Genomic DNA, 26,421 nt, shown 5'->3' with positions numbered 1-26,421 from the left:
TGCCGGGACTCCCCCTGTGGGAATTCCCGGCAAGGGAGATTGTTAAAGCACATCGTGCAGACGTGCCGGCAGCGGAGGTCGTTCACACTCATCGCCGCTGCCGGTGAACGTCTGTGCGATGCGCTTGGACAATCTCCTTTGCTGGCACTCCCCCCGTGGGAAGTGATGGCAGGGGAGGCTGTCTGAGCGTATCGGGGAGTAGGATGCAGGTCCCCTGCACCGCTGCGGGGGATCTGTATCCTAACCCCGCTGCCTGCCCGGCGCCCGGGACTGCATGTCCCGGCCGTCGGGCACTAGACCGCGAATATAGGCCGCGAATATAGGCCTATATTCGAGCCAATACGGTACATACACATATATGCATACACGCTAACACTGCTGAGCATCCGGGTTGACTGTTATGAACTAGGGCTGCTGTGTTGCTCGTTTTGCACTCCTTCCTATGTTTTATCAGTGTAATTGTATACAATTCTTAGATTATGGCAAAGTTCCTGCAAGCACGCCGAAGGCCAGCCAGATACAAAAGGAGACAGTGGCTACTAAGTAAATCTGGGGCTACCAAACACGAGCCAGAACAGTAAGTATGGGCTTCATCTAATCTAATTGTGTATAGCATAACAGTTATTAATTTAATCAGGCAGGCTGTTCTAGTTGATCAATTGAAAGCAGTCGGAAGAATTAGGGTACTATATGGAGCAACCAAGAGGTAGGGTCCTGGTCAGTTTTATGCTTTTGGCAGCTGTGCGTTATGGAATGGCAGCCAGTACATGTTGAGTCATTGTATACCCTCCCAAAGAGAAGACATTAAGCAAGAATATCAGTTCACCTATGATTTTTTTTATTTGCATGAAGTACAGCAGTGAGTTTATTACGTTCCTCATTTGCAGAGGCAATTCATAGAATAGCCAAGTTACAGTGTCCATACAGCCCCAGGTGAGAGGATAGCACAGAAGTGTACCCGGCGCTGTCTTTATATGCAGGTCCATTTTCAGATTCTCTAGCTGCTACTTCAGTTGGTATGTTCTTCTCTTCCAGGGCACCAGATCAAACCGTCACAAAGCAGCCTTGGCACGCTAACCTGATCCCCACCGGATGGTTCAGATTCCCTCGAACAAGGAATGCAGTGAATTCAATAGTCAAGGCTTTCATCTCATTGTACTGGTGCGTTCACTGCACTATCCAAAAGGTATGCCGGGGCAAAAGGAGATAAAAAAAAAAAAGAAGCTTTTTCCCATCTTTTTAATGTATCTTGTCCATAAAGCTCAAGTTAAATTATAGAAGGAAGTTGGTTTGAGAGTTAAGCAACTGTATTAAGCTGGATGCTTTTTATAACGTTATCCAATATGTGAATTATAGCGCCTTTTCTTATTTACACTTAAAGGGAAAGTCTCATGAAAATCTTTTTAGCGTTTTAAATAGAGTGATGTAGAACCTACGAGAACTAGGTTATTCTTCTCTTGGAAATTGACATTTGTCTTATCGCAAGCCGTATGATAAGACATTAGACCTGGCTTGTCTCGTATATTCTTTAATCATGTGAAATTTTGCTTTTTGGCAGCACTTTATTTTGGTCAAAAATACAATTTGTCCACCACTCATCTGCCAAAGGGAACTACGCACGCTTAGGCAACGTTTACAAAAACTTGAAGCAGAATTTTCCAAGCTACACTCATCGCTTAAGGTAAGATTTTCATTCATTCATTTAGATAGAACATCCAAAGGATTGGGGTAATCAATATCAAATCTAAAGCCTGATATTAATTAGCACTCCAGCCATCATATACATTTTAAGTCCTGTTTAAATGCTGGATTTCTACCCCTTGAAAATACATGGGGTCATTCTGAAGAACCCCACTCCGTGCATGATCTCTTATACTACAACCCCCCCCCCCAAGTCTCCCAAGCTTGCAGGAGATATGTTCAACCAGACACATCTCCTTTTTGGCACAGCGTATGCACTCTATACTCGCTGCCAGCCAGCACTGGGTCGTGTAATTGTTTCAGGTGGTCTAGCAAGATCCCGTTAGACCATTAATCTTTAACCAGGATTGTTGCAAAGACTGGGGGGCACTACATCCCACGGGACTGTGTTTAACTGTATCTGTACCAAATAGGTAGGCAACATGTTCAGTACTGAAATGGTTAATGGAAATCAAACATGGAAAACTATTTACCAAGCTTCTAGTATTTTTACTTTATTTTTATTCTTTATATCAAAGTCAGGAAAGAAAAACAAAACAGACAAATCCAGGAACATGTAAAATGATGACCCTAGTCAACCCAGAAATGCGTACCTCAACTGTCCAACAGACGAGCCTTCAATCTGCATCACCTACTAATAAACATTACCCTTCTCAAAGGCTGTTTGTCTTGGTTGAGGCCTCACCCTTCCCAAAATGTCTGCTTGTTCAGAGTACCAGATTTTGACATGTCATGCAGCCATTTGTAAAATCCTTTAAAGTGGTTTCTCCTAGTGCCATGCAGCTCAGTATAGTTGGAAAGGTAGGCCCCTATGGTGATCTATCACAATATGTACACTTACAGTATATTTTTATTTTTTTCTATTGTGTTTTGTAAAAAGATAATTGTTTTAAATGCTGGTTTGTGTCCATCTGGATGAGTAAGACTGTTTTGCAAAAGAAAACATTTTTTTAAAGCCTATTTTTAATCTGATATTGCCATTATAAAAAAGTGTAAGTAAAATATCAATGTACGTTTCTTTGCCCTTTGTAAAATACTTATCTGTGTTCCTTCAGGATAAGCACACTAATTCCCACTTAGGAGATGTGCGTTGTTGCTGCATGTGCCATCATGGAAAAAATGTACCCTCTATTGTGGCACCGCTGGCAGTACAGTGTGTTCCTACATCCCTCCTGCCACCTCCACCCCCTCCTCCTCCACCGCCACCACCACCACCACCTCCTCCTCCTCCTCCACCACCAGCTCCTGTCTTTTCATTACAAAAACGGCCTCCGGTTCTGAAAACAGTTGAGCGTAACAGAGCAGCTAAGGTAAGAATAGCATGTGCGATTGTGCTAAAGTGCTTTTGTGACGGCACACATGGTGCTGCTTTTGTGTGAGCCCGCTACCATCTCATTATCTCGGTGGGCAGCGATTTTGCAGAGGATGGTCTAAAACAAAATGTATTTTCGCGGATTCCAATTTGCATGGAAGCACGCAGCTTTATCGTCTTGCAAACTCCTCTGGCGTTTGGGGTTAAATGATCTGTAGCACGCTTTCCGAGTGGATGCAGGCGGCCTACAAGAGAGCGCTTCTGCACATTAGGGTTATTGGTTTCGGTAAGGCTTGTTATGTCAGATCAGATGGTTTTCGGTCCAAATATTGCATAATACAGCCAACAAATAAAATAATAGGATTTGTGAGTTATGAAAAAAATTGCAGTCCATGTTTTGATCTGCCCACTGGAATATAATATAATGAGATATGTGTGTGTGTATGTACGGTGTGTATATATATATATATATATATATATATATATATATATATATATATATATATATGAGCATTCACACCCAGTTAATTGTCCAAATGCACATACATCATTTGTTTATGCAAAATTATATGTATTTCTAATCTGATAACGTATAGTAATACTGAACTGCTTTTCAGGAAGCCTCTGCTGGGCAAGATGGACCCCTACAAATCCGACTCGAAGATCTCCTTAATGTTAAGTTACGGAAGACAAGAACCAATCTTGAGAAACGAAAGGTATATTTTCCAAAAGAATACTTGAGATTGTGTTTGTGAATTGATTTTTGTTGCTATGTTTGGTAAATGCAGTATGCTGGGCCAACCAAGGCAAGTCACTCTAGGGAGAAACTCATTAATAATGTATACTTAATGTATTGCGAAGGGTTGTGTTTATCTTTCAATTCTGGAAATTAATATCAATGTGTATCACCCCCCACAAAAACCGGATTCTGTTAAAAATATGTTTTATTTATTTATTTAGATGGAATCTAATCTAAAAGAATGTATTCCACTAGTCACCATATCAGAAATGCAAGGTGTAAATCTAAAGAATGGCTCAAAGATGCCCCCACGGCGCCTCACAAACTATTTTATGTAAGTATAGATTAAATAACATTTTAAAAGCAAAATAAACTGTTATTCTTATCGTGTATAATGACATCTGATTAACATCCACAGTGGAACTCCAAGCAAAAGCCCAATAGACTTAAGACGGCGCCTAAGAAAGATCAACATGGTTAGGTAATCGCCATGACAGTTCAACTGTCTGTTTATTGCAAGTTACACATTTCTGCGGCTACCGAAAACCAAATTACCGTAATTATCTCATCCAGACCTGGACTGGCCATTTGGCACGCTGGGCAAATGCATCACGCACTCCCCCAATTTGCCTCTCCAGCAGCAGATCCCATGCTCCAGCAGCAGATCCCATGCTCCAGCAGCAGATCCCATGCTCCAGCGTGCCACCATTGGCGAGAGCCACTACGAAAGCATACAAATGTAACGTACGGCCGTGCATGTGCAGCCGTCGGACACACTTACATCATCAAGTGGCCGCTGACCTTTAAAGTGCCAGGTCCGCTCCATTGTTGCCAGCCTGGCCCTACTTTCGTCTATCCATGTTCACAAATAGATATCTTAAAAACAAAATCTACAAATAAAACCTTACAATCGAAATGAATGTGTATATGGTTCCAAATGGATTGTCACAACAAAATGTGAACCCTTTTATCTTGATCTACACATATGCTTGTAATGCACAGTTACACAATGACCACAAAGCATGGTGAATAAATTAATGATAAAACTAAAATAAGACCATATAGATAAGAGACGCTAAACATTTTAATGTGTATATGCTTTTCTAGAAGCCCTGGAGGAACCCCGATATATGACCGTGATAACAAAGAAAATGGTACTGGACTGAATCCGATGATGACAAGAGCTCTGAGGCAGAAATTTCAGGCAAGTTCAACTTTTAAACAATTTTTAGCTCCTTTCCTTGTCTTATGGAAAAGAACAAATGCGGCCATACAACCGCCGTTACTGCCAACGTCATCACATTTAGGAAGATCCACAGTAAGCTAACTTAAAGTCCAAGAAAGGCTGCACTTTTACACCGCACCGAGATCTCCCTTCTTACCAGCCCTTTGAGTAGCGAGACTGTGGAGGGGTTGATCACCCAATAGGGCGATCTGTCCCCCGTTTTTGCATCCAGGGTCTACCAGCCCCCTGAACCTGCAGTACTAGGCTTAGTCACCCTTACTATATGACTGCAGTTAATGTACTCCCCTTTTATTCTAGTGCAAAGTATATATGCTAGATATGTATTTGTACAATTAAGTCTAGAAATGTACCATCATGTTAAGTGTATATTTAACAAACATTTCAGTTATTTTTTTATTTTTTACAGTTGGCTCACCCAAAAACCCCCTCTCCTTTAAGATTATCCCCAGCAAGCAGAAGCTTTGAAGACGTTCTTTAAACCTGCAAATCTGGGAAATGCTCCGGTTGGCTATACTTTGCTCTGTAAAATGGTTTTTATTTTTTTTTTTTAAAGTCAGCATGCAATATATTTGTTTTTTGCTGGGTAAGAACCACTGAATGAAGACGCTGATAATTTGGTAACAACGTGTTTTGAATGCCATATTGCTGTTTTCATCACACTGGCGCTGAATGTATTGCACGGGAATCCCACGGACCACTGTACAGCTGTAGCCCACGTATATTTTAACGTCATTTTGTGTGTGGTTTTTTTTTGTTTGTTTGTTTTTTGCCAAGTTAACATATGGGCAATATACAAAATGAAAGTAATGCTTGTTAAATATACTGTATATACTCTATAATATATATATTTGGAAAATATCAGATGTCCAACCCCCCCCCCCATGCTTTTTAACTTGTGTTGAGGATAAACATCAGTGTTGCAATTTTGGTGCAGAATAGCATTGTACATCAATGTTCCTAAGACATGTTGTATATGTTTTTTTATATATATTTTTGTATTATTTTACTGTTTATAATGAAGCTAAGGCTTATTTTTTTAAATATCTATTTGGAAATGCTGTTTTCTGAGCAATTTCCCTAATTTTTAGAGCACATGAATTTGGATATTTAGCAGCTTTCTTCTCTTAAGGATCTCACATCCCTGTTTGTGATGCGGGATGGAGAATAAGACTGCAGACATTGGGCAGTGCTTGTTAGGCAGGATCACAAGGAATCTGAAAAGGAATGTTTGGGTGTCATGGGTGAGAAACGGGTTGCTCACCAAGTATTGCTAACTATGTTGGCTGCTTGCCAGGGGGACTGTTATTCTGAAGCAGCCCAAAAGATACCTGTTGGCTTCCCCAGGTCCAAATGAACTGGGTATTGGAAAAGTGAGTGGGGGTTTAGATGCAGAGATCAGCACCTGGCATATAGGGCTATGCCATGTGTCTTTGTGTAGAGATTTTTCCCAGGTATGGTTATTTGGGAAAACTCACCCCACTGGTGACTACCAATCCCAGTGGATCCCCCCTACCAGGAACACCTCTGGCTGCTGGCAGCCACTACATGTGCACATTCTAAAATACAAGACCAATCGGGCCGTGACCAAATGCTCCATGCAGCTGTCAGGGTAAGAGGGATCTTATGTTTCAGACAGATTTGTTTTATATAAACTGCTATGGTTTTGTGACCACGTTGAAACCGAGAGGTAACAAGGGGTGGAAGTCCCAAAGTCCAACTATCCATCCGCTAGGAAAACACATCACTTCAACTTTCATCTTTTGTATCTGTGAAGTGATATGTACCTTTACGTGTATTTAACTGCTATCCCCTAACTTGACAGTCCAACAACTAAGCTGCTAAGATTACTTCGGTATTAATGATATCCACATTTCATAGAGCAACTTGTTAGGAGACAATTCATTATTCCCAACAAATTCACTGTCAATGGGTTGTTTCATCTATTATTAGGAGGTTAAATGCAAGTTTTTGTATATATAACCAGATACTTTCTTTAATAAGTTCTTAATTGGAACATGATCAGAATTTTTTATATATATAAAATAAATTAATATTTCAGATTGGCTTGTTTTTGTTTGCTTTATTTTTCAATAGTGCTTACACTATGTATAGGTGACACTTTCTGCGCTAACACAATGTCACATTACCATTTGCCACAACATGTACCTTGGTTAGAAAGGTAGTGCGTATGCTTTTAATGATAGGTAACTTGCAGAGACAGCCTCAGCACTATGGCCCCTGTGCTTTCTTTGCAGAGGCCTTCTCTGACCCTGAAGCTTCCCGCTATCTTGGCTGACAAGAGCTATTCCGCACCTCTGGTGAGGGCACGACAGTGAGCCAGGTATTGTGTTAACCTGTGGATGCTCCAACTACACCAGGGCTCTTGGTGCAGCTCTTGTTCTCTATCCCACATTTGGGGTCTGATGTTCATGCCTCCATCAGAGCTCCCGCTATAAGTGCAGGGTAATGGTAATTCCCTGTTGAGAACCCATACTGGTTCCTGGCTAGTTCAATGTACATTCTAGCCTAACAGCGAGCACAGCCGAGAGCAGACGGTATTTCAAATGGTTGTCCTACAGAGAGTGTCTAGTTTCTGCTCGCTAGTGCCATTACAGAGGGGAAATCTCCATCAGTAAAGCAAAGACTGTCAACAAAAGGAATGCTAGACAGATTGACCACCCCAGAAGTACATTTGATTTTTCTAGGTTTTGGCAATAAGGTTGATAATACACTGTCCATTAAGGGTTGTGATTCCCTTGTGCACCGTGAATTTTGCAGGATTATTCTGATTTGTTAATGAGATTTTACGTGCAATCAAAAATTTCAGACTGTCAAGTGGGGGCAAACTTATTTAAGTGTTTAACTTCTGGACAGAGAAGCCATTTCTTATACTATTTTATAATCTGATCCTCATTGCAATCAATTCATAATTTGATTCTATTTCCCTGGCAATCTGATTCAATGGTCCTGCTTGTCATGTATCCTCTGGAAATTCCTGTGCATGTACAAGCACCTACACCAACCGCTAGATGGCGAGCTGCGCACACGCCCAATTGCACTCCGATAACAAGGTTCCGTCTTTTGCCCGTGTTTCCGGCCGGGCGCTTTCACTGGTTACACACTGCTACAGCGCGCCGGTAATTGTGTTCCCCTGGGTAGCACAGCCCGCGATAGGGTTCAAAGGGGAGGTGGGCTGCTGTCATGAAGATGACAGCGGAAGGCCCGTTTATCCTGCGGGATCTCCTGCGGTCGGAGTCAGAGCCCAGCTGGAAGGATGAAGAGGTTTGCGTGGTCGGAGTGTTCGGGAAGACGGCCATGCTGCAGGGGAGCTGGGAGAAATGTTCCCTGGTGAACTCGCTGTGCGACAGGCACGTCTTCCCTCTCTTTCACCGCCCGCCGGAGACACCCGGGGATCGCAGCCTCTTTCAGGCCTATTACGAACAGGACTCCCGGGTCCTTTACCTGCTGCTGACTGGCATCAGTGACACCGTGCAGCTGCTGAAGGCCTGCGAGGAGCTGAGCCAGGGGATTCCCCACGCAGAGGCCCACGAGTGGTGGAAGGATGAGGAGAAGCTGTACTGCATGCACCTGCTCTATCTGTTCTCTGTGTGCCACATCCTGCTGCTGGTGCACCCCACCTGCTGCTTCGATATCACCTACGAGAAGCTGTTCAGGGCGCTGGACAGTCTGAGGCAGAAGGTGCTTCCCTCTCTAAAGCCTCTCCTCAAGGACTGCACAGTGGGGCTGGACTGGAAACTCAATGCCCGGCCATGTCCTCCCAGGTTGCTCTTTGTTTTCCAGCTCAACGGAGCACTCAAAGTAGAGGCAAGGGGACAAGGGCCAACAACCACCGAGAAGCCCAAAAAGCACTCGCCCAAGAGACGGCTGCAGCATGCGCTGGAAGATCAGATCTACCGCATCTTTAGGAAGAGCCGGGTGCTCACCAACCAAAGCATTAACTGCCTGTTCACTGTGCCTGCCAACCAGGCCTTCGTGTATATCGTGGCCGATCAAGATGAAGACCCTATTGGGATGCTGCTAGAAGGACTGAGGCAGAACTGCACTATGAAAGATACAGAATCCATGGTGCCCATATCCGGGCCGAGACGTTATCAGATGATGAGACACACACGGCAGTTGTCCTTCACAGTCGAGAGTAACACAAGCTTGTCTGGCCAGTTGGTTGACTGCACCTTGAGAGAATTCCTTTTCCAACATGTAGAGCTGGTTCTCACCAAAAAGGGATTTGATGACAGCGTTGGTAGAAATCCACAACCGTCTCATTTTGAGCTTCCAACTTACAATAAGTGGGTTGCTGTGGCACTGAAACTGTATGAAGTCATAATTGAAAACAAAGATGATGATCCTCCCTCGTTTCCAGGGGGGTTTCCTCCAAAACTGCTGGCAAACATGAAAGTGTTGGAAAGCTATTTAGACGCAGATACCAAGTTTTCAGAAAACCGATGCCAGAAAGCTCTACCTATGGCGCACAGCGCGTACCAGTCAAATCTTCCCCATAATTACACAACAACCGTGCACAAAAACCAACTCGCACAGGCCCTGAGGGTGTATAGCCAGCATGCTCGGGGGCCAGCTTTCCAGAAATATGCCATTCATCTTAATGAAGATTGCTACAAATTTTGGAGCAGTGGTCACCAGCTTTGTGAAGAAAGGAGTTTGACAGATCAGCACTGTGTGCACAAGTTCCACTTGCTCCCAAAGTCAGGTAGATGTATGATCCACCTTGATATAGTATAAGGAGTGCATGGTCTTGCTGGTATTTTCTGCCTTTCAGCAAAATACAGTATTCAGTAATACCCCTCAAACATAGGTTTTTGTGTTTTGCAGGGTCATATCCCTTAGAAAGTATCTTACCGTATTTGCTCGATTAGAAGACAAGGTTTTTTTCAGAACAAATGCTCTGAAAAGTACCCCTCGTCTTATAATCGGGGTCATCTTATAATCAGACCTCGACTAGGTCTGACTATGAGACTAAGATCCAGATCCCCCGCAGCGATGCAGGGGACCTGGATCCTCCTGTCTCCCCCCCCCCCCCCTTTACCAGTGCATCTGAGTCCCCGGTGCTTAGTCCGGGCAGTGTGTAGAGCTCTGCGCGATTCGCATAGAGCTCTACACGCTGCCCGGACTAAGCAACACCCCACACACACACCTCTGACAGCCGGGGAAGGTCTGCGCGAATCTGCAGGGGAAGTTGTGTACGCGAATCGTGTAGAGCTCTACACACTGCCCCGGCTGCACACCGTGGACTCAGAAGCTCTGGTAACTTTGGGGGAGGGAGTGTTAAATGGGGGGCATAAGGCATTTCTGTAGGCAGAGTGCTCTGTGACATGCCTTTTAACCCCCTTAATGCCACTCTGCCTCCAGAAATGCCTTCTAACCCTCTATACGCCACTCTGCCCCATAATATGCCTTTTAACCCCCTAAATGCCAGAGTGCATTGCGGGGGCGCTGCTGTCTGCCCCGAGCCTGAGATCCTGTAGGCGGAAAATGCGGTTGCAGGAAAACCAGCAATCGCAATTTCAGCTGCCACAGGCAGCTTCAGGGAAGGTGGTTGAGTGTTGATTAGGTCCCCACACAAGTGTGGGGACCTGACACAACACCCCCCTGCTGCCTGATCGCTCCATGAGAGCAACAGTGCAGAGTTAACCCCTTCAATGCCGCAATCGCGGCATTTAGGGGTTAATTCCCGTTTTGTAAGGGGCTCTGCTGCTGGTGGTCTGCCTGGAAGCCCAGGCAAGCCAGCAACAGCTAAAACGAGCCCCCACAAGCCCTGTGATGATTCCTGTAGGCATGGAAGCCTACAGCAGTCATCAGAGACTCCCCCTGCAATGGCTGGTCTATAGACCAGCAATTGCTTCCCAGCTGCCAGAGGCAGCTTCAGGGACAGGGGGAGAGGGTTCTTTGGTCTCCACATGAGTGTGGAGAGCAGCCCCAACACCCCCCTGCTGCCTGATCGCTCCATGAGACCGACAGTGCAGCATTAACCCCTTCAATTCCACAATTGTGTATGATACATTCGTGGCATTGCAGGGGTTAACATTTGTCCCCACAAGCTTGTGGGGACTAAATATCAGTCAATGCTGTGCTCCAATGGAACATCAGCATTGAAAGCGATAAAAAAAAAATATATATATATATATATATATATATAATTAGGGCTTTTAATAATCGATTAGTTGGCCGATTATTTTTTCGATTAATCGGATAAAAAAAAAATATGCAAATTTTTCGTTTATTTAAAATAATTTAATGAACTGGATGTTAAAAAACAACTTAAAATTTACATTAACATTCTTATTTTGTTATGATGTAATAAAAAATATTTTCAAAGTACAAGAACCCAAACACAATATTTATGAAACAAAATAACCCCAAACATTCTGAAAAGAGGTGGACTATTACTGTTCAAGAAACTTTGCCCCAGCCCTGGCACATTGCACCCAGCACTTTGCACCCAGCCCTGGCACCCTGCACCCAGCACTTTGCACTCAGCACTTTGCTCCAGCCCTGGCACTTTGCACCCAGCACTTTGCACCCAGCCCTGGCACTTTGCACCCAGCACTTTGCACTCAGCACTTTGCCCCAGCCCTGGCACTTTGCACCCAGCACTTTGCACCCAGCCCTGGCACTTTGCACCCAGCACTTTGCACCCAGCCCTGGCACTTTGCACCCAGCACTTTGCACTGTGCCCCTGCACCCAGTCTCCAACTCTGCCCTGCACCCAGCCCTGCCCCCAGTCTCCAACTCTGCCCTGCACCCAGCCCTGCCCCCAGTCTCCAACTCTGCCCTGCACCCAGCCCTGCCCCCACACTCACACCCTGCCCCCACTCTGCCCTGCACCCACACTCACACCCTGCCCTGCACCCAGTCTCCCACTCTGCCCTGCACCCACACTCACACCCTGCATCCCCACCCCCACTCTGCCCTGCCCCCACACTCACACCCTGCACTGCATCCCCACCCCCACTCTGCCCTGCACTCAGTCTCCTACCCTGGCCTGCCCCCCCACCCCCACCCCCGCGAACCGCTCTGTGCGAATGGAGCCACTCGCACAGAGCGAACCGCACAGACATGAAGAATACTTACCTCCGGAACGCGTCACATCCGTCACGCAACTAAAAGAAGGCGGAGACTGCAGAGCGTGTAGCAGAAGCGGGGAACGCTCGTGGAGGTAAGTAAAAGGAGCCGAGTGCTCCAACAACGAATCGATCACTCGATTAATCGATAACGGAAATCGTCGACGACGATTTCCGTTATCGATTATCGATTTTATCGATTCGTTGTTTCAGCCCTGATATATATAATTATATTAAAAAAAGTAAATAAATAACCAACAAAAACCAGCACTGACCTGAAAGTCCAGGGTGCTTCCAGGTCAAATGCTGTGAGTTTAGTAAGTGGGCTGATGATGATCCGATCACTCCTAACCAACTGTTGGTTTTAAAAAAAAATCCTGGCTCCTAACTTTTTTAGCTGGCGCCTAGATTCCCAACAAATTTGTCAAGCCCTGGATTACGGTTAAGGGGGGAAGCTAGTCATGGGCTAGGTGAAAAGTTTCTGTTGGTGGTTGCATCATTGTTCCCTTTGTTATACATGACCCCATTGTCTCTACTCTTTGTACACGCGAGTACTAACCATTTAAATTATTTTAGGAGAAAAAATTGAGCCAGAGAGGAACCCTCCAATTTTGTTTCACAATAGTCGGGCACGGTCAACTGGCAGCTGCAACTGTGGAAGAAAACAGGCACCTCGCGAAGATCCGTTTGATATTCAAAGTGCCAATTATGATTTCTATGAGGTATTATGCATTGTTTGAATAAAAGTTTGCATGTCATAATACAGAGGAGGTTGATAGAAGCCATAACTACGTCTAGCACAAGCATGTATGTGTTATGATGAACAATAACAGTCCACGTTATTGCATTTCAGCTGTGTTCATTTATCTGAAAAACTTACTCTGGCAACCAAAATTTGAGATGGCTATGGAGATGTACTAATGATCGGTCTGGTGCAACAGTGTAGACATTGATACCTCTTCTTCCTGTGAGGTTTGAAGACACGCAGGAGTATAAGAACAGAGTTAGTGGCCTAGGATGGACTAGCAATAATATTTATATGAGTATTAAGGTCCATCAAAGGTTCCCATACACTTGTGGTCAACAAAGTGTGTGCCAAGCGCTGTCGCTTAGAGAGGATTATATCTAAACAAACTAAAACAAAACACAGGTACTCCTGTCTTGTTTTTTTCTTCATAAGTTTTTGTTATGTTGACATTACTTATAGTTTTAGGATATTTACGTTGTGTACAAAGCATTGGTATAGGCGTATAATATTTGGGTAGAAACCTTTCTTTAAGAGCTCTTTGTGTTCCACAGATACTAGAAGAGAAGTGCTGTGCAAAGCTAGAGCATATCAGCTTTCCAGTGTTCCAGCCGAGCACCACTGACCCGGCCCCTGCCACAGATGATGCTTCCCCGGTTCCACCAGAAGGAGAGGCAGAAGCAGAGAAGCTAAAAGATAAGGAACCCCAAACGCAGGGAGAAAGTACTAGCCTAAGTCTGGCTCTGAGCCTTGGCCAGTCCATTGACAGTCTGGGAACGTACCCAGCGGACCCCCAAGCAGGGGGAGACAATGCAGAAGCTCCTGTGCATGGGGCCGAGGACAAAAGTGAGAAAAGGCCCAGTTTAGTGGATCGTCAAGCATCCACTGTGGAATACCTTCCCGGAATGATGCATTCAAATTGTCCAAAAGGTCTCTTGCCCAAGTTTTCCAGTTGGTCTTTAGTAAAACTTGGGCCTGCCAAAGCTTATAACTTCCACACAGGATTAGATCAGCTTGGATTCATCCCAGGCACCAGCTATCTAATGCCCTGGGATATTGTTATCCGCACAAAGGCAGAGGACGATGGGGACCTGGACACCAACTCTTGGCCCGCACCTAATAAATCCGTCCCTGGAAAGCGGAGTGCAGTGGTGATGGGGAGAGGCAGAAGAAGAGATGATATTGCCAGAGCCTTTGTAGGTTTCGAGTATGAGGACTTCAGAGGACGTCGGTTTATGTGCTCTGCACCTGACAAAATCATGAAGGTGATTGGAAATGGACCCAAGGAATCGGCAATTAAAGCCCTGAACAGTGACATGCCTTTATATATGCTCTCCCCTTCACAGGGTAGGGGGCTGAAACCGCATTATGCTCAGCTCATGAGACTGTTTATTGTGGTTCCAGATGCTCCTTTGCACATTATATTAAATCCTCAGGTAAGATTCCAAATATATACGTTTTCACCTTAGACCTTTTAGATTTGGTGTAATCTGGTAAAACGCAGCTGCAGCAGCTTATTGTATCAAAAGATATAGTATATGCAATATAGTATAGTTAAGTTTAAAATAATAAACTAGTAAAACATTTATGGAGGCCTAACAGGGTGGATATACAGTGGTTGAACGATTTCTGTATAATTGTTCTTCCCTTACTGAGATCTTGCAGTTTGGGGAAGGTGATCGTATCTTTCCACTAAATAATTTGTTGCTTCCTATTTCTGTACTTTGCCCTATTTCTTCAGGGCCTTTTTGGATTTGACACACTTGCACATCTATTACTAGGGTTGACTATAGTAATCGTGTATCATGGCTGTCCAATGAATGGCCCTTTATATATTTTTATGACCCTGTTTATGCACCTCTCCAGAAGGAGCAGAGAGAGGGCTACCTACAATACTTTTAGTGTTAGATTTTAGGCCTCTGATTCTGCACCTACTACATGCTGATAGACTTAATACGTTTAGCTTGACTCGGGTGTTACTAACCTTTTCATATTGAAAGAGGAATTCTTACTGATTGGTGTTTGACTGATAAATTGTCAATATTTGTTTTTAGGTGCAGCCCGGACCACCTCCGTGCCCGGTTTTCTATCCTGAAAAGCAGGAAATCATACTGCCCCCTGATGGCTTGTGGGTTCTGAGATTACCTTTCTCATATGTCACAGAACGCGGTCCATGTTACCCTCCAAAGGAAAACCAGCAGCTGATGAGCTACAAGGTCACGCGAGGGATATTAAAGTCTGTCACTCAATGAAACGCAAGCTTTCTGCACATTAGGGCGCTATACTGCATCATGCCACTCATGTTGAGTCTTAGATTATGCCTTTGATTACTGGCATGTCATCGTTAATGAACTCTGGGATCCAGGTTTTTCTCCCCGTTAAAATCATGTCCTCCTTTATTGCCATGTGTGATATTTCACAATTCATTTTTTTTCTTAAAATGTAAGCAATTTACATCAGAGTTCCAAGGCTTCGTCTGTATTGAGAAACAGTAAATTGAAGCTGCTGTCCCATTTTCTGTTAAATAATGTCTAAAATGGAATTTACTCTGCACAATTTATATTTGTGCGTATTAAGAATGATAAAGTGACATGGAGGCAAACATTTAAAATCATTACAAAAAAAAAAGCAAAGATTTGTGACAGTGGGTTTTTACATACTAAATGAAGCTCTGTCCCATATGGCTATTCTTCACCTATTTGTTCAATATTATTTCCAAAGAGTATTAAGCCACCACCCAGAATCTGGTTTAATAACCTATGACATGAACAACATTTTGCCCGTTTCTAATAGAGTGGATGCATTTATGTAACTGCCAGAAATGAAGTTGGTATGGAATCGCCATATGGATTTGTACTTTTGAACGGCGGCCACAAGGCCTGGAGTGGCCATTGGCAAAGTGAGCAAATGTCCAGTGGGTCAGGGCTCTATAGTAGAGCCCTGCGCGGGACTGTTTTTTTTTTTTTTTTTTTTTTTTTTTTAATCCCGCTCCTGCTGATTTTGTGACCATTACCACCAGCTCCCGCGATGCGTGTGTCCACCGGTGACGCGTGTCCAATCCCGCCCGCTCCCGCAACACGTGTGTCCAATCCCGCCCGCTCCCGCAACACGTGTGTCCAATCCCGCCCGCTCCCGCAACACGTGTGTCCAGTCCCGCCCGCTCCCGCAACACGTGTGTCCAATCCTGCCTGCTCCCTTACCTGATCTGCATATTTCCCGCAAGGCTGCCTTCGTGTTGTTCCCTTACAGCGTCTCTTCTCTTGTTCCGCCCAGGAAAACAGTGGAGTCACAGGAAGTGACATCACATGACTTCGCTGGGTGGAACAAGACAAGAGACGCTGTGTGGGAGTAACGAGAAGGCAGCCTTGCGGGAGTGCGCAGGATTACCAGAACCCGCAGGTACAGTGTCTGACTGACTGCAACACCTGAAAAAACATCCGCAAGTTTTCTGGCTGGACCCGCGTCCCAATGCAGTCCTCTGCTCTATAGCGCATTTCACCCTTTTATTTATGTGGCGTATCCTATAGCTAGGGGTGCATCCACTGGTTTGATACACGTGTCTGCACATCTCGTATTGGCTGCTGGCCTTAAAGTGTCAGGGCCAGTTTTAATCCCCGGTCCAGCCGTGAAAAACAGAGTACCATTTAAGCCTGTTCGTCAATTCAGTACTCGGAAACCCTCATATATATATATATATATATATATATATATATATATATATATATATATATATATATGTTTGTGTGTGTATATTTACAGTAATGGACTTTTCTATTACCATAAAGTAATCCCAGAGCTACTGACGTTTTAGAGCTTTCCTTCTTGAAGGCATGTAACATTGTCACGCTTACTTATGAAAATCACTTTGACATCAGAGAAAAAAGGACATTTACACACCAAATCTTTAAATTCGCTTATATGTAATATGTTTGCACAGCTGTTTTATTACCTTACGTGCCATCTGCTGAAGATACAGAAAAATATATGCCCCGCAGAGTGACAGCACATCGTATGTGATTATGGAATGGTATTCAGCATAAAATGGGAACGTGTGCAGCGGTGATTCCCAATTTAGAAGGATGAGTGAAATTTTAGCAGCCCCTTTAGGGTAACCTAGATTTTGAAGCAACACAATGGCGGTATTCGATAAACCCCAACACGATCCTGTGTAATTGTAAAGAATTCTTCACAGGGCCAGCTTCGCTCTTACAAAAGAAATTCACAAGGAGTAGCCATTTATCATCCGCGTATATTTTAAAATGTTCGACTATCCTGCACACAACCCGGTTACTGAATACATACGAGTTTAGAATATGTTTCGATTGTTAAACGTCATGAATGGTTATCACATGCCCTCATTGTGTATGATTTGTATATAAATAAATGTAAGTACTGTAAGCGTTGAATGTTTTGTGTGACATAATATAAAATGGACAGTGGCTGGTGGTTCAACTTTATATATGTGGCGTGATTAAAGAAGCACATGTTATATACAGGTACATATGATAAATATTTGTAGCTACATCTACCTGGCTTCGTTCTATTTTTTATCAAAGTATAAATTATATCATCGAAGTAAGAAAAGAAGCAAAATGCAGTAAAGTGCGATATGCTGCAGGCACTATTTGTGAAACGGTTGTGCTAATTGCCTTAAACGATGCAGTTAGCCTACTAACTTAATACCTCTGGGAATGTTGCAGATCATGAATTGTTGGCAATAGAGTTGACTGGAGGTTAGTATGCCGTGTGTCGGGAGATATAGTTCCCCGAACATATCTCCATGGCAAACGGGGAGTGCGTTTGCAATTGAGGATGGCAAGTAAATTGGAATGAACCACTCCGCTGTCAGCACTTGACAAGTTAATAAGTGATTAAAAAGTACTCCACCTTGCCACTTAATGTATGTGGGATTCATACACTTTCTGTTATTGACCTAAGTAATTAGACTGGTAACTTGGCCTGGTTCGTTTGTAAGTGAGGTGCATGCTTTTAATGTTTATTTGTTTGAGTACTTTAAAATTAGACTCGGAGTTATGTAGGAATTCTACTTCAATATGAAGCGATGAGTATGGAAGTGGTACCGATTTAACTTTTGCACCAGAATTGCTCTATAAACATGATGTCTAAGTAAATAACCATGCTATTTTAATTTCTACATAAGACAAGGCTGGGCAACTGCATGTCTCCAGTCAGAACACGATGGATTTTAGTTCTCTGAGCTATATGCTATAAACTAACCCAGTAAAACTGAGCCCATGATGGACTTGTACAGTGGCCAGAAGGAACACTATTAGGTGCCAGCCTACCAAACCATACCCCTTCTAATAGCACCCGCCAACATCCCATCTTGCAATAATAAAGTCTTAGTCATATTATTTTTCAGGGAAACGTGTGCCTATCGGACCGACGTGCCTTAGAAATAAGTGATTCAGCCCTGCCTATTAGGCATTCCTGCATGCCTCCGTCCACCTGTTCAGAGCTGCTTGGTGCTCCCACTGAATTATTGCCTAGTTATTTGACCTTGCAAAGAGTGTGAACTTGGTTAAAGACTTTTTCCTTTATAACTCCTCTCTTTGTGGCAGACTGTAATCGCAGTTGCTGACCTTGACTGTGCCCGAAATGCTTAACCCCTGTGACGAGATAGCTCAATTGAAACAGGAGGGGAGATGAAAAGAAAAGGGTCAGCAAAGATAAATAGAAATGGGAGATAGCAAGAAAGGGGAGGATCAAAGAGAATGGGAGAGATAAATAGAAAGATAAAGGGGGCGTAATGAGAAAAGGAGATAGGGAATGAGGAGAGAGAGACTGTTTGTAGGTTAAAAGCATAAGGGCAAGCAAGTGCATGGATGCAAGGCCAAGGATGTTTATGTGTAATGGGAAGTGTGAATGTGTGTGTGTGTGTATGTACAGTATGTGTGTATGGGCAGGCATTTGTAGGAGATGTCAGTACATCCATTAATGTTACTAAAGGGTATAGAATGAATAAAGGGTGTGTGTGAGCCAGTCTGAAAGGAGACCAGAGAGACAACTGTGGGTGCTGTCTGGGTGCTGAGTAAGTCTTGACGATGCATCTCCTGTGTCCATATGTAATCTGTATGTAGTTAAAATGAGATGTCTAAAACAGATAGACTTGGTTGCATATTTCACAGAGGTTGTTAATGTATAAATGTTTTTAAAATACCGTATTTGCTCAATTATAAGACAAGGTTTTTTTCTCTGAAAAATACCATGCGTCTTATATTCAAGGTCGTCTTATGATCAGACCTCAAATAGATCCTCCTTTCTGATAACCTCAGCTGCTGCCGGCACTTCCTCTGGGGCTTGCACAGACATTCACCTGCTGCCAGAGAGGAGGATCCCCCGCAGTGGATCCGGCACTTCTGATGGAGCACCGGCGTGACATGACCTTCCAGTGCTCAGTCATAGAAGCGCCTGGCAGAAGGGGAGGTTGTCTACGCGCATTGTGCAGACGTCCACTAGCTGCCCCCACTAGACACCAGGGAGGGGACAAGTTTAGGGATGCATTGGTAAGTCGGGGGGAGGGGAAATGGGTATAAGGCATTCCTGGAGGCAGAGTGGCATATAGGGGGTTAAAGGGCATTTCTGGAGGCAGAGAGGCATATAGGGAGGTATAAGGCATATTTGGGGGCAGAGTGGTATATAGGGGGTACTGCCCATTAGCCACAACGATAGACAAAGTTTCTCAATGCAGACAAAACTTTTGGAAGTCTCTATGTGACATAATGAAAAGTCCACCCCAACACCTGCTGATGTCTACCCTTGGTGAGAAAATGGTTGGAGCGCCTGCATACTTTCTACCTATTTATTAAATTTACCAGCATTGTAAAATTAAGAGAAATAGCAAGGGCGTTTCCAAATATTTTCTTTATTACTAAAATATCACATATAGGAGCACCGTCACCCAATGAAAAATATTCATCAAACGAAGACAATGGATCCCAGCCAGTACCCCAAAATGTATTGTTTGCTACTCCGTGTTTGGGTCATAGTCCTCTGAACATCTTTTGGTTTTATTGAGATGATGTTGGTTCAACCGCTGTAAAAAAATAAAAGTATTTGGCTGGTATTCTAGTGGAGAAACAGGATCCAAGTAAAGATAGACAGAGATAGCAATACTTAAAAGAACAAGAGCAGACCCTCAAAGACAATGTGCCACTTCTCGGTTTGCTCACATTGTGAATTTCTGGGAGCCACAGGTTCTTTTATGGATGTTACCATGTTGGGTTGCATAAGGGAATTCCATATGACAGCTCACAATGACATCATATTCATAGAACACAAGTGGTAAAGATCTACAGATCTCATTCCCACCGAACCATTAGCGCTGCACAAGGCTAACCACCTGTCTGTCACCTAAAGCAGCGGCGCTGTACCAATAAAATATCAATGCATTAACCATACTTCATGGATTATCTAAGGTTAATAAAAAACAGACACACTAAGATGGGCCAAATGGCTCTCATTTGCAGTCTAATATAGGTTACTCAGCTGCACAGGCCTTAAGGGGTCACTTACAGGTTGTTTGGAAAGTAACAACTTTAATCATCTGTGTTAAAGAAGGGCTCCCATAAATATTTTCGTTTAGGGCCTGAAAAACTAGAGCCACCCCTGGGGTTACCGTGTGGATAAAGAGCACATTTAGTGATGGAATTGTCATAGCAACCATTGGAGCGATTCCATCACTTTTCCCAAACCAATGCTCTTTGTACATAACCCCCAATAACTGTAAGTTTATTACAAGTCCCTGTTTGTGGATACAGCTCACACTGACTGCCGTGTCGTCCTCACAAACCGTGAAAACAGCTGCTCGGTAACTGCCCTCCTTTGACACCCGGCCGGTGCGGCACGAGACTCGCTCGGAGCCCCTCAATCTCGTGGACGCGCGTGCGAGAGGGGAGTGCGGACTCGGGAGCGCGCACCCGACAACATGGCGGCGCCGTGAGCTACTTGTTGGGAGCAATAACTGGGTACTTTCCAGCAAAACACTGGAGTTACGGGAGACGGCTTGGTGTCTGTTATAACCGGAAAAGTCAACAGAAATACAACTGCATAACCGAGGCCGCCCCACAAAATAAAGCACCACCCGCTGCCTGCCGAGGTAAGCCTCACACCCACTCTCCCCTGCATCGCCCATTTTGTGCCCCCGCTAATTTGGCGCCCAGGATACGTGACCTTTCATTATGGCTGATGACCTGTACGGAGAATAAAGAAAGGTGGGCAGAGGGGCCACTTGCAGCGAGTTAGAGAGGGACACAAATGGAGCGAGCGAAGCCCCCAGTCAGCATGTGTTTGTTTGTTTGTTTGTTTGTCTCGGTGTCAGGGATGTTTGGAGAGGAGGAGGAGGAGGGAAAATGTGCTGCCATTAGGTTACTGTGGGGAGAGTTGCCCCTCACTGTATTATCTATGGGTGAGATAGCTCTGTATAGAATGTATATAGTGAAAAGCTGAAGTAACTTCTCTTATTATGTAACTGTCTACAGCTTGTACATGCTGCACTGTGAGGGAGCTACAGCCCGCCTGTCACCTCTCCACATGGACCCCTTTGAGGCAGTGTCACAGGGAGGGCTACACCATGTTGAGGGGACATGGTGGTTTGGTGACACATCTGTCTCTACAGGTGTTTTGTTAATGGAGTTGGTAGGTTCACCCAGTCAGGCGTAAACAGGAGCTTCTTAGACTTTTCCCAACATCGGTAGACACGATTGTAATGCAACAAGTTGTGTGAAATACTCTATAACGCGAAGGACGCTGTGGCCCCTAAAGCTGAGAAAGGTCTTTCCTGTAAACTGGATAGTGTTATTCCGTAAATAAGGAATATCTTTGAATAAATTAAATTCCCAACACTCTGACCGGACTGTCAGTATCGGTTGTATTTCAGAGAACATTATTACTTCATTAAATATTTTTTTTTGTTTATAATAATGACCTCTTAGTTTTTCCTTTCCATTTTCAGTTTTGCTATGAGATGTGTGACCTATGATCACACATGCACGCGTTAGTATGTCCAAGATCGTGCAATATCAGGTAGTGGTGTTACAACTGCATTTTATGTGCATTAACGCATTATTACTAGATTTACTGTTGTCTCAACATGGGGTGTAAAGCTGTACCCTTCCCTGGTTATTAGATTGTTTTGGGTTGTAAATTGCACCTTGATTGGTCCATCCTTTGGCTGCGGCAGCTAGAGAGTGCCTTTAGTGTAATGCATCTCTGGATTAATTCCCAATTATTTTCATGGATAATTCATATTTATGGAAAATAATGTCTTGCCTGAATGGGAGGTGGCATGACTCTAAAATACCATATACAATACAGGTGTTCCAGTGTTCTGGAAGGTGCTCTTAACGTCTTATCTTTTTAATGGTGCTGTTCCACTTAGATGTCTTTTCCCAACTTTCTCCGATTTATATAATAGTACGTAATACCATGGTATACATTTTAAATAAGCGAATTCCCTTTTTCAAATAACATACCGTTTTGCCTGTCTGTCGTCACTGCTCAGTCTGCCTGTTTCTTACATCACAGAAGGGGTGTCACTTTTAAGGTCACTCCCATCACACCTATCACACAAAACACCTCACTCAATAACACTCATTGGCCATTATTGTGTAATAGGATCTGTAAAGCATTGCTGTGTCAGGTGTAGGAGCATGAAATTGCAGGTGGGAGGGGCTGCAGGTGGACACACTGCTGTGATGTAATACATAGAGGCGGGGCTTTGGAGGAAACTCTGTTTCTAGGCAACTGAAGTATTTCTATAAACTGTAGCACTTTTCTGGGGCTATCTTAAAAGCCCCCCTATGTGGAACAGCACATTTCCTGTGAAACCATGGACCTTGATATGAGGCTTTTGCTGACTGACTTTGATTTATAGTGTTAATGTTTGTGATACCTGGCTTACTCAGGACATATAACACTGTGGGTTTCTTAATTGGCTCAAGGCTATCAAGGTGAACCCTCGTTAAATATAGTGCTGTCTTACAGCATCACTATTCACTATTATGTCCATGTTACGTGTCCCATTGAGTTCCATGTGAACAATTTGTGGAGTGGCAGGCGCTTATTAGAAAGAAGCGACGCTGATGAAGTGGGTCTCATTTTCCAGACATACAATTTGGTGATTTTGCCGACCTTAGTACTTGAAGATAATGGCTTCAACAGCCTAATAACTTTTTCTGTGCATTCAGCAGTCATGTTTCAATTGTACTGACATTCAGATTAACAACCCATTGGATGAATGGTCTTATGGTGGTGGCTTGTTGAAGGGCTGATTTACATTGAACTATGATGTTAACCCCTTAATGACAAGGACATGTACGGGCTCAAAATGCATTGTTTTCAATGGGTTTAGGGACCGCCCATTGTCCTTAAGGGGTTAAAGATCATGATCCTGTTGATTAGATGTATTTGACTAATCCCGGTCAACTCAAGTGTGTAAAAGAATGGTCTCTTTCAGCTGACACTTCAAATGGTTCTAAAACAGTGACTAACAAGCACTGCCTCTACAGACCGACGAAATGTGTATCTGGGATGTCTATCATTATAGATTATACTTTACAACATTTTTTAATGTTTATTTTTTCATTCCCTTGCTGCGGTATATATATATGTATTTTTTTTACTTAGAGAATTTTTTTGGATGTGTATTTTTATAGATATACTTTTTTTAGCATGCCATGTGTGGTTCCACCTACTCTGCTAGATTTAACAGGTTTTTTTTATTCTTGTAAAACTCATTCGTAATATTTTCCAGGAACATCTAATTGAAAAGCGAATAACCCTTCAGAAGAATACAATGATAGACCTGCTAAGGTTTATTTTCTGAGCAGAGAGTGCAGTTAACATTTAGCTAGATGGCACCTGGGTATATTGTAGAATATTGTTATGATTTCTACAGCTATAGAGGGGGGGGTGTTTTTCAAAGGTCAGTAGTGTGTCAACACCGTGACGCGCACGTCTTCTCTGAAACATCGCGTGTCTCGAAACAAACAGGTGGAAGCCAGACGTTTCCATTTGCACTCGTATATATCCTCTGGTGGCGGTTACCATGCAAGCAGACCAAAATGTGAGGTTTCTGTGGTAACTCCTGCTGGCTGGAGTGACCACATTCAGTCATTTTCATGGCCACTTATCTATTTCACATGTTACTGACCCAAACGCGTAAACTGGCGGCCTGCAATACCTTGAAATGCATAACATCCCACCTGCTGCAGGCCAACTCTCTACGTGTGCTGCTCGGTAACACGTGAAATGTGTGTGCATTCCAGAAAAATGGCTGTATGAGGTCACTCTGCTGTGGAAGTGTTTTTTTCTTCTTCAAAAAGAGGTGCATCAAGGGAGAAACAATGGACAGAAGTACTATTGTTGAGATATATATTTAATTGCCTGGACATATAATTAAGTGTTTTTTCTGAATAAACCCATTTGTAACCCAGGTTCTCTACATGGCAGGTTTGCTCAGCTGTAATAAAGACAGCATTTGGGTATTTGTCAATCATTCATTAAAAGGGGTACTGAGAAAGAAAATACAAAATGCAGTTGACAGTATAGTTGTGCCACAGTTTTTAATTAGATGCTAACCAAAGTGTGCATTAAATTCATTTAATTTATAAACTTAGTATTTTCTGTTTCACAAACAGTGAAAGTGTTTTGGGGGTCTGTGTGGCTTAACGTGGCACATCAAAGTCAAGAAAGACATAAGTAGTACAGATATTATATATATGTTAAAGTACTATTCTCAGTATTTATATAAAAACACATCTACCTCATCCAACCATGTCTTTATGGCCCCATACCATTATTCTTCCTCCTCAAAACTTTACAGTCAGTGCAGGCAGGTAACGTTCTCCTGTTCAGAAGCGTGATTTGCCACTCCACAGAACACGTTTCCACTGCTCCAGAGTCCAGTGGCGGTGTGCTTTACACCACTCCATCCAACGCTTGGCATTGTACTTGGTGATGTGAGGCTAACATGCAGCTGCTCGGCCATGGAAACCCATTCGGGGTCTTCTGCTTTGTAGTAGAGTTCCTGCTGTTCCTAAACACTTCTACCTTCCAATAACACTATTTACGTTTGACCGTGGAATATCTAGCAGGGATGACAGTTCACAAACTGACTTATTCAAAGGTGGCATCCTATCACGGTACCACGCTTCAATTCACTGAGCTCTTCAGTGACGACCTTTTTTTTCATAAATGTTTGTAAACGCGGACTGTGTGGCCAGGTGCTTGATTTTATACACCTGTGACAATGGGTCTGATTGAAACACCCGAATTCAATAATTAAGAGGTGTGTATGTATATTTTATATATGTGTCACCTAGGTGGACCAAACCCGTTTTATTATATGTCTCATGTTGTCGGTAGGGTAGTTTAACCAGTCATACAAGCACTCTTTCTAATGATGCAGAGCAAGAGCAGGTTGTCCATCAACAATGTATTTTTGTTTTGTTTATGAAAATAAATTTAAAGTGAACTCCTTCATTTGAAACATTTCCCCTTTGGCATGCACTTTACAAACCTGTGCATTGTATTAAACCTTATCTGAACGCTATCGCTATCAACCTTCTTAAAGAGGAACTATTGCTGTCAGCGTTTAGCCAGTGAACTTCCCAGAGCTCAAGCACGTTGTCGGTGAGTGTAATTGGCGTTAAGATATTTTGTTTGAATATTAACCTACTGGAAGCTGACATAGGTGGCAGACCGTGGCAGAGCCAGTATTGTCCGCTTGGTGTCCAGAAGTTTTTTCTCTTACAAAGGCATCTTGATCCATTCTTTTATGGGAGTTTGTTTGCATGTGGGAAAGGAGACGTGGCAACTTTAAAGGAAAAGTCTTTTTTTCATGCTGCCTCCTTGATTATAAAACAGAATGTGTATTAACACTGGTTGCCCAACTGATCCCTGTCAAAATGAGCGGGCAAGAGTTGGGACTTTAGTCTTCATTCATGATTTAATCCGCAGTTACTGTCCCGTTGGCACAGCTGAATGTTTCTAATCCAGCAGAGGGGTTTAGAAGATCCCCCATTAATGGAGCATTCCTCCTAAAATAAATAGCATGCTAAGGGGGATTTCGCCTGTGAAAGAGGCGTTCATCAATGCTCTTTAATGCATGGTAAATCTGAACGACCCAAACTGAGCCCAAACCACCCAATCAATATAAATACTAGATAGCATGAAATTCTGACTTTGGAAGGTTGTTTTCCTTATGAATTTTTAGGAAACTCGTTGAAATGTTATCCAGTTAGGAGTCCCAGGCCCTGTATACAGAGTATGAAGACGTGATATAGGCAGCACACGTGTTACGAGCAGGTAACGCAAAGCAAGAAGTGCGGCCTTTGTTAAGCTGCTCCAGTCTGTGGTACAGAATATAGTTTCCTTAATGGGGAACTGTCACAGCGTATAGCGTTTCAATTCAGCTATAATCACTCTCTCTAATACGTAGCTTCTAATACGTAGATATCGTGTGATCTGTATACCATAGCGCTGTTTGTGTATTTCCACATTGCAGATCGATTTATTCTTATCCCTAAATATATTTGTTGGCTTTAATAGGGTGAGAGC

At 43.4% G+C, this 26,421-nt stretch overlaps 1 protein-coding gene across 1 annotated transcript; it reads left to right on the top strand.

Annotated features, from left to right (window-relative positions):
• Positions 1–479: 479 nt before the first annotated feature.
• On the top strand, positions 480–15,092 carry LOC149300962 (nonsense-mediated mRNA decay factor SMG8). The gene is made up of 11 exons (XM_089484494.1): positions 480–577; positions 1,559–1,681; positions 2,782–2,968; positions 3,631–3,729; positions 3,974–4,086; positions 4,171–4,233; positions 4,860–4,956; positions 8,206–9,724; positions 12,672–12,817; positions 13,395–14,276; positions 14,895–15,092. Exons 1-11 carry the CDS (start codon positions 480–482, stop codon positions 15,090–15,092), a joined length of 3,525 nt encoding a protein of 1,174 aa, XP_089340620.1.
• Positions 15,093–26,421: the final 11,329 nt, after the last annotated feature.

This window comes from Sceloporus occidentalis, unplaced genomic scaffold, assembly GCF_023333645.1.
Source record: "Sceloporus occidentalis isolate IW3139 unplaced genomic scaffold, rSceOcc1.0.p SCAF_22, whole genome shotgun sequence".
Classification (NCBI taxonomy): domain Eukaryota; kingdom Metazoa; phylum Chordata; class Lepidosauria; order Squamata; family Phrynosomatidae; genus Sceloporus; species Sceloporus occidentalis.
Note: the sequence above shows the minus strand (reverse complement) of the source record. Positions and strands in the feature narration are given on the sequence as shown.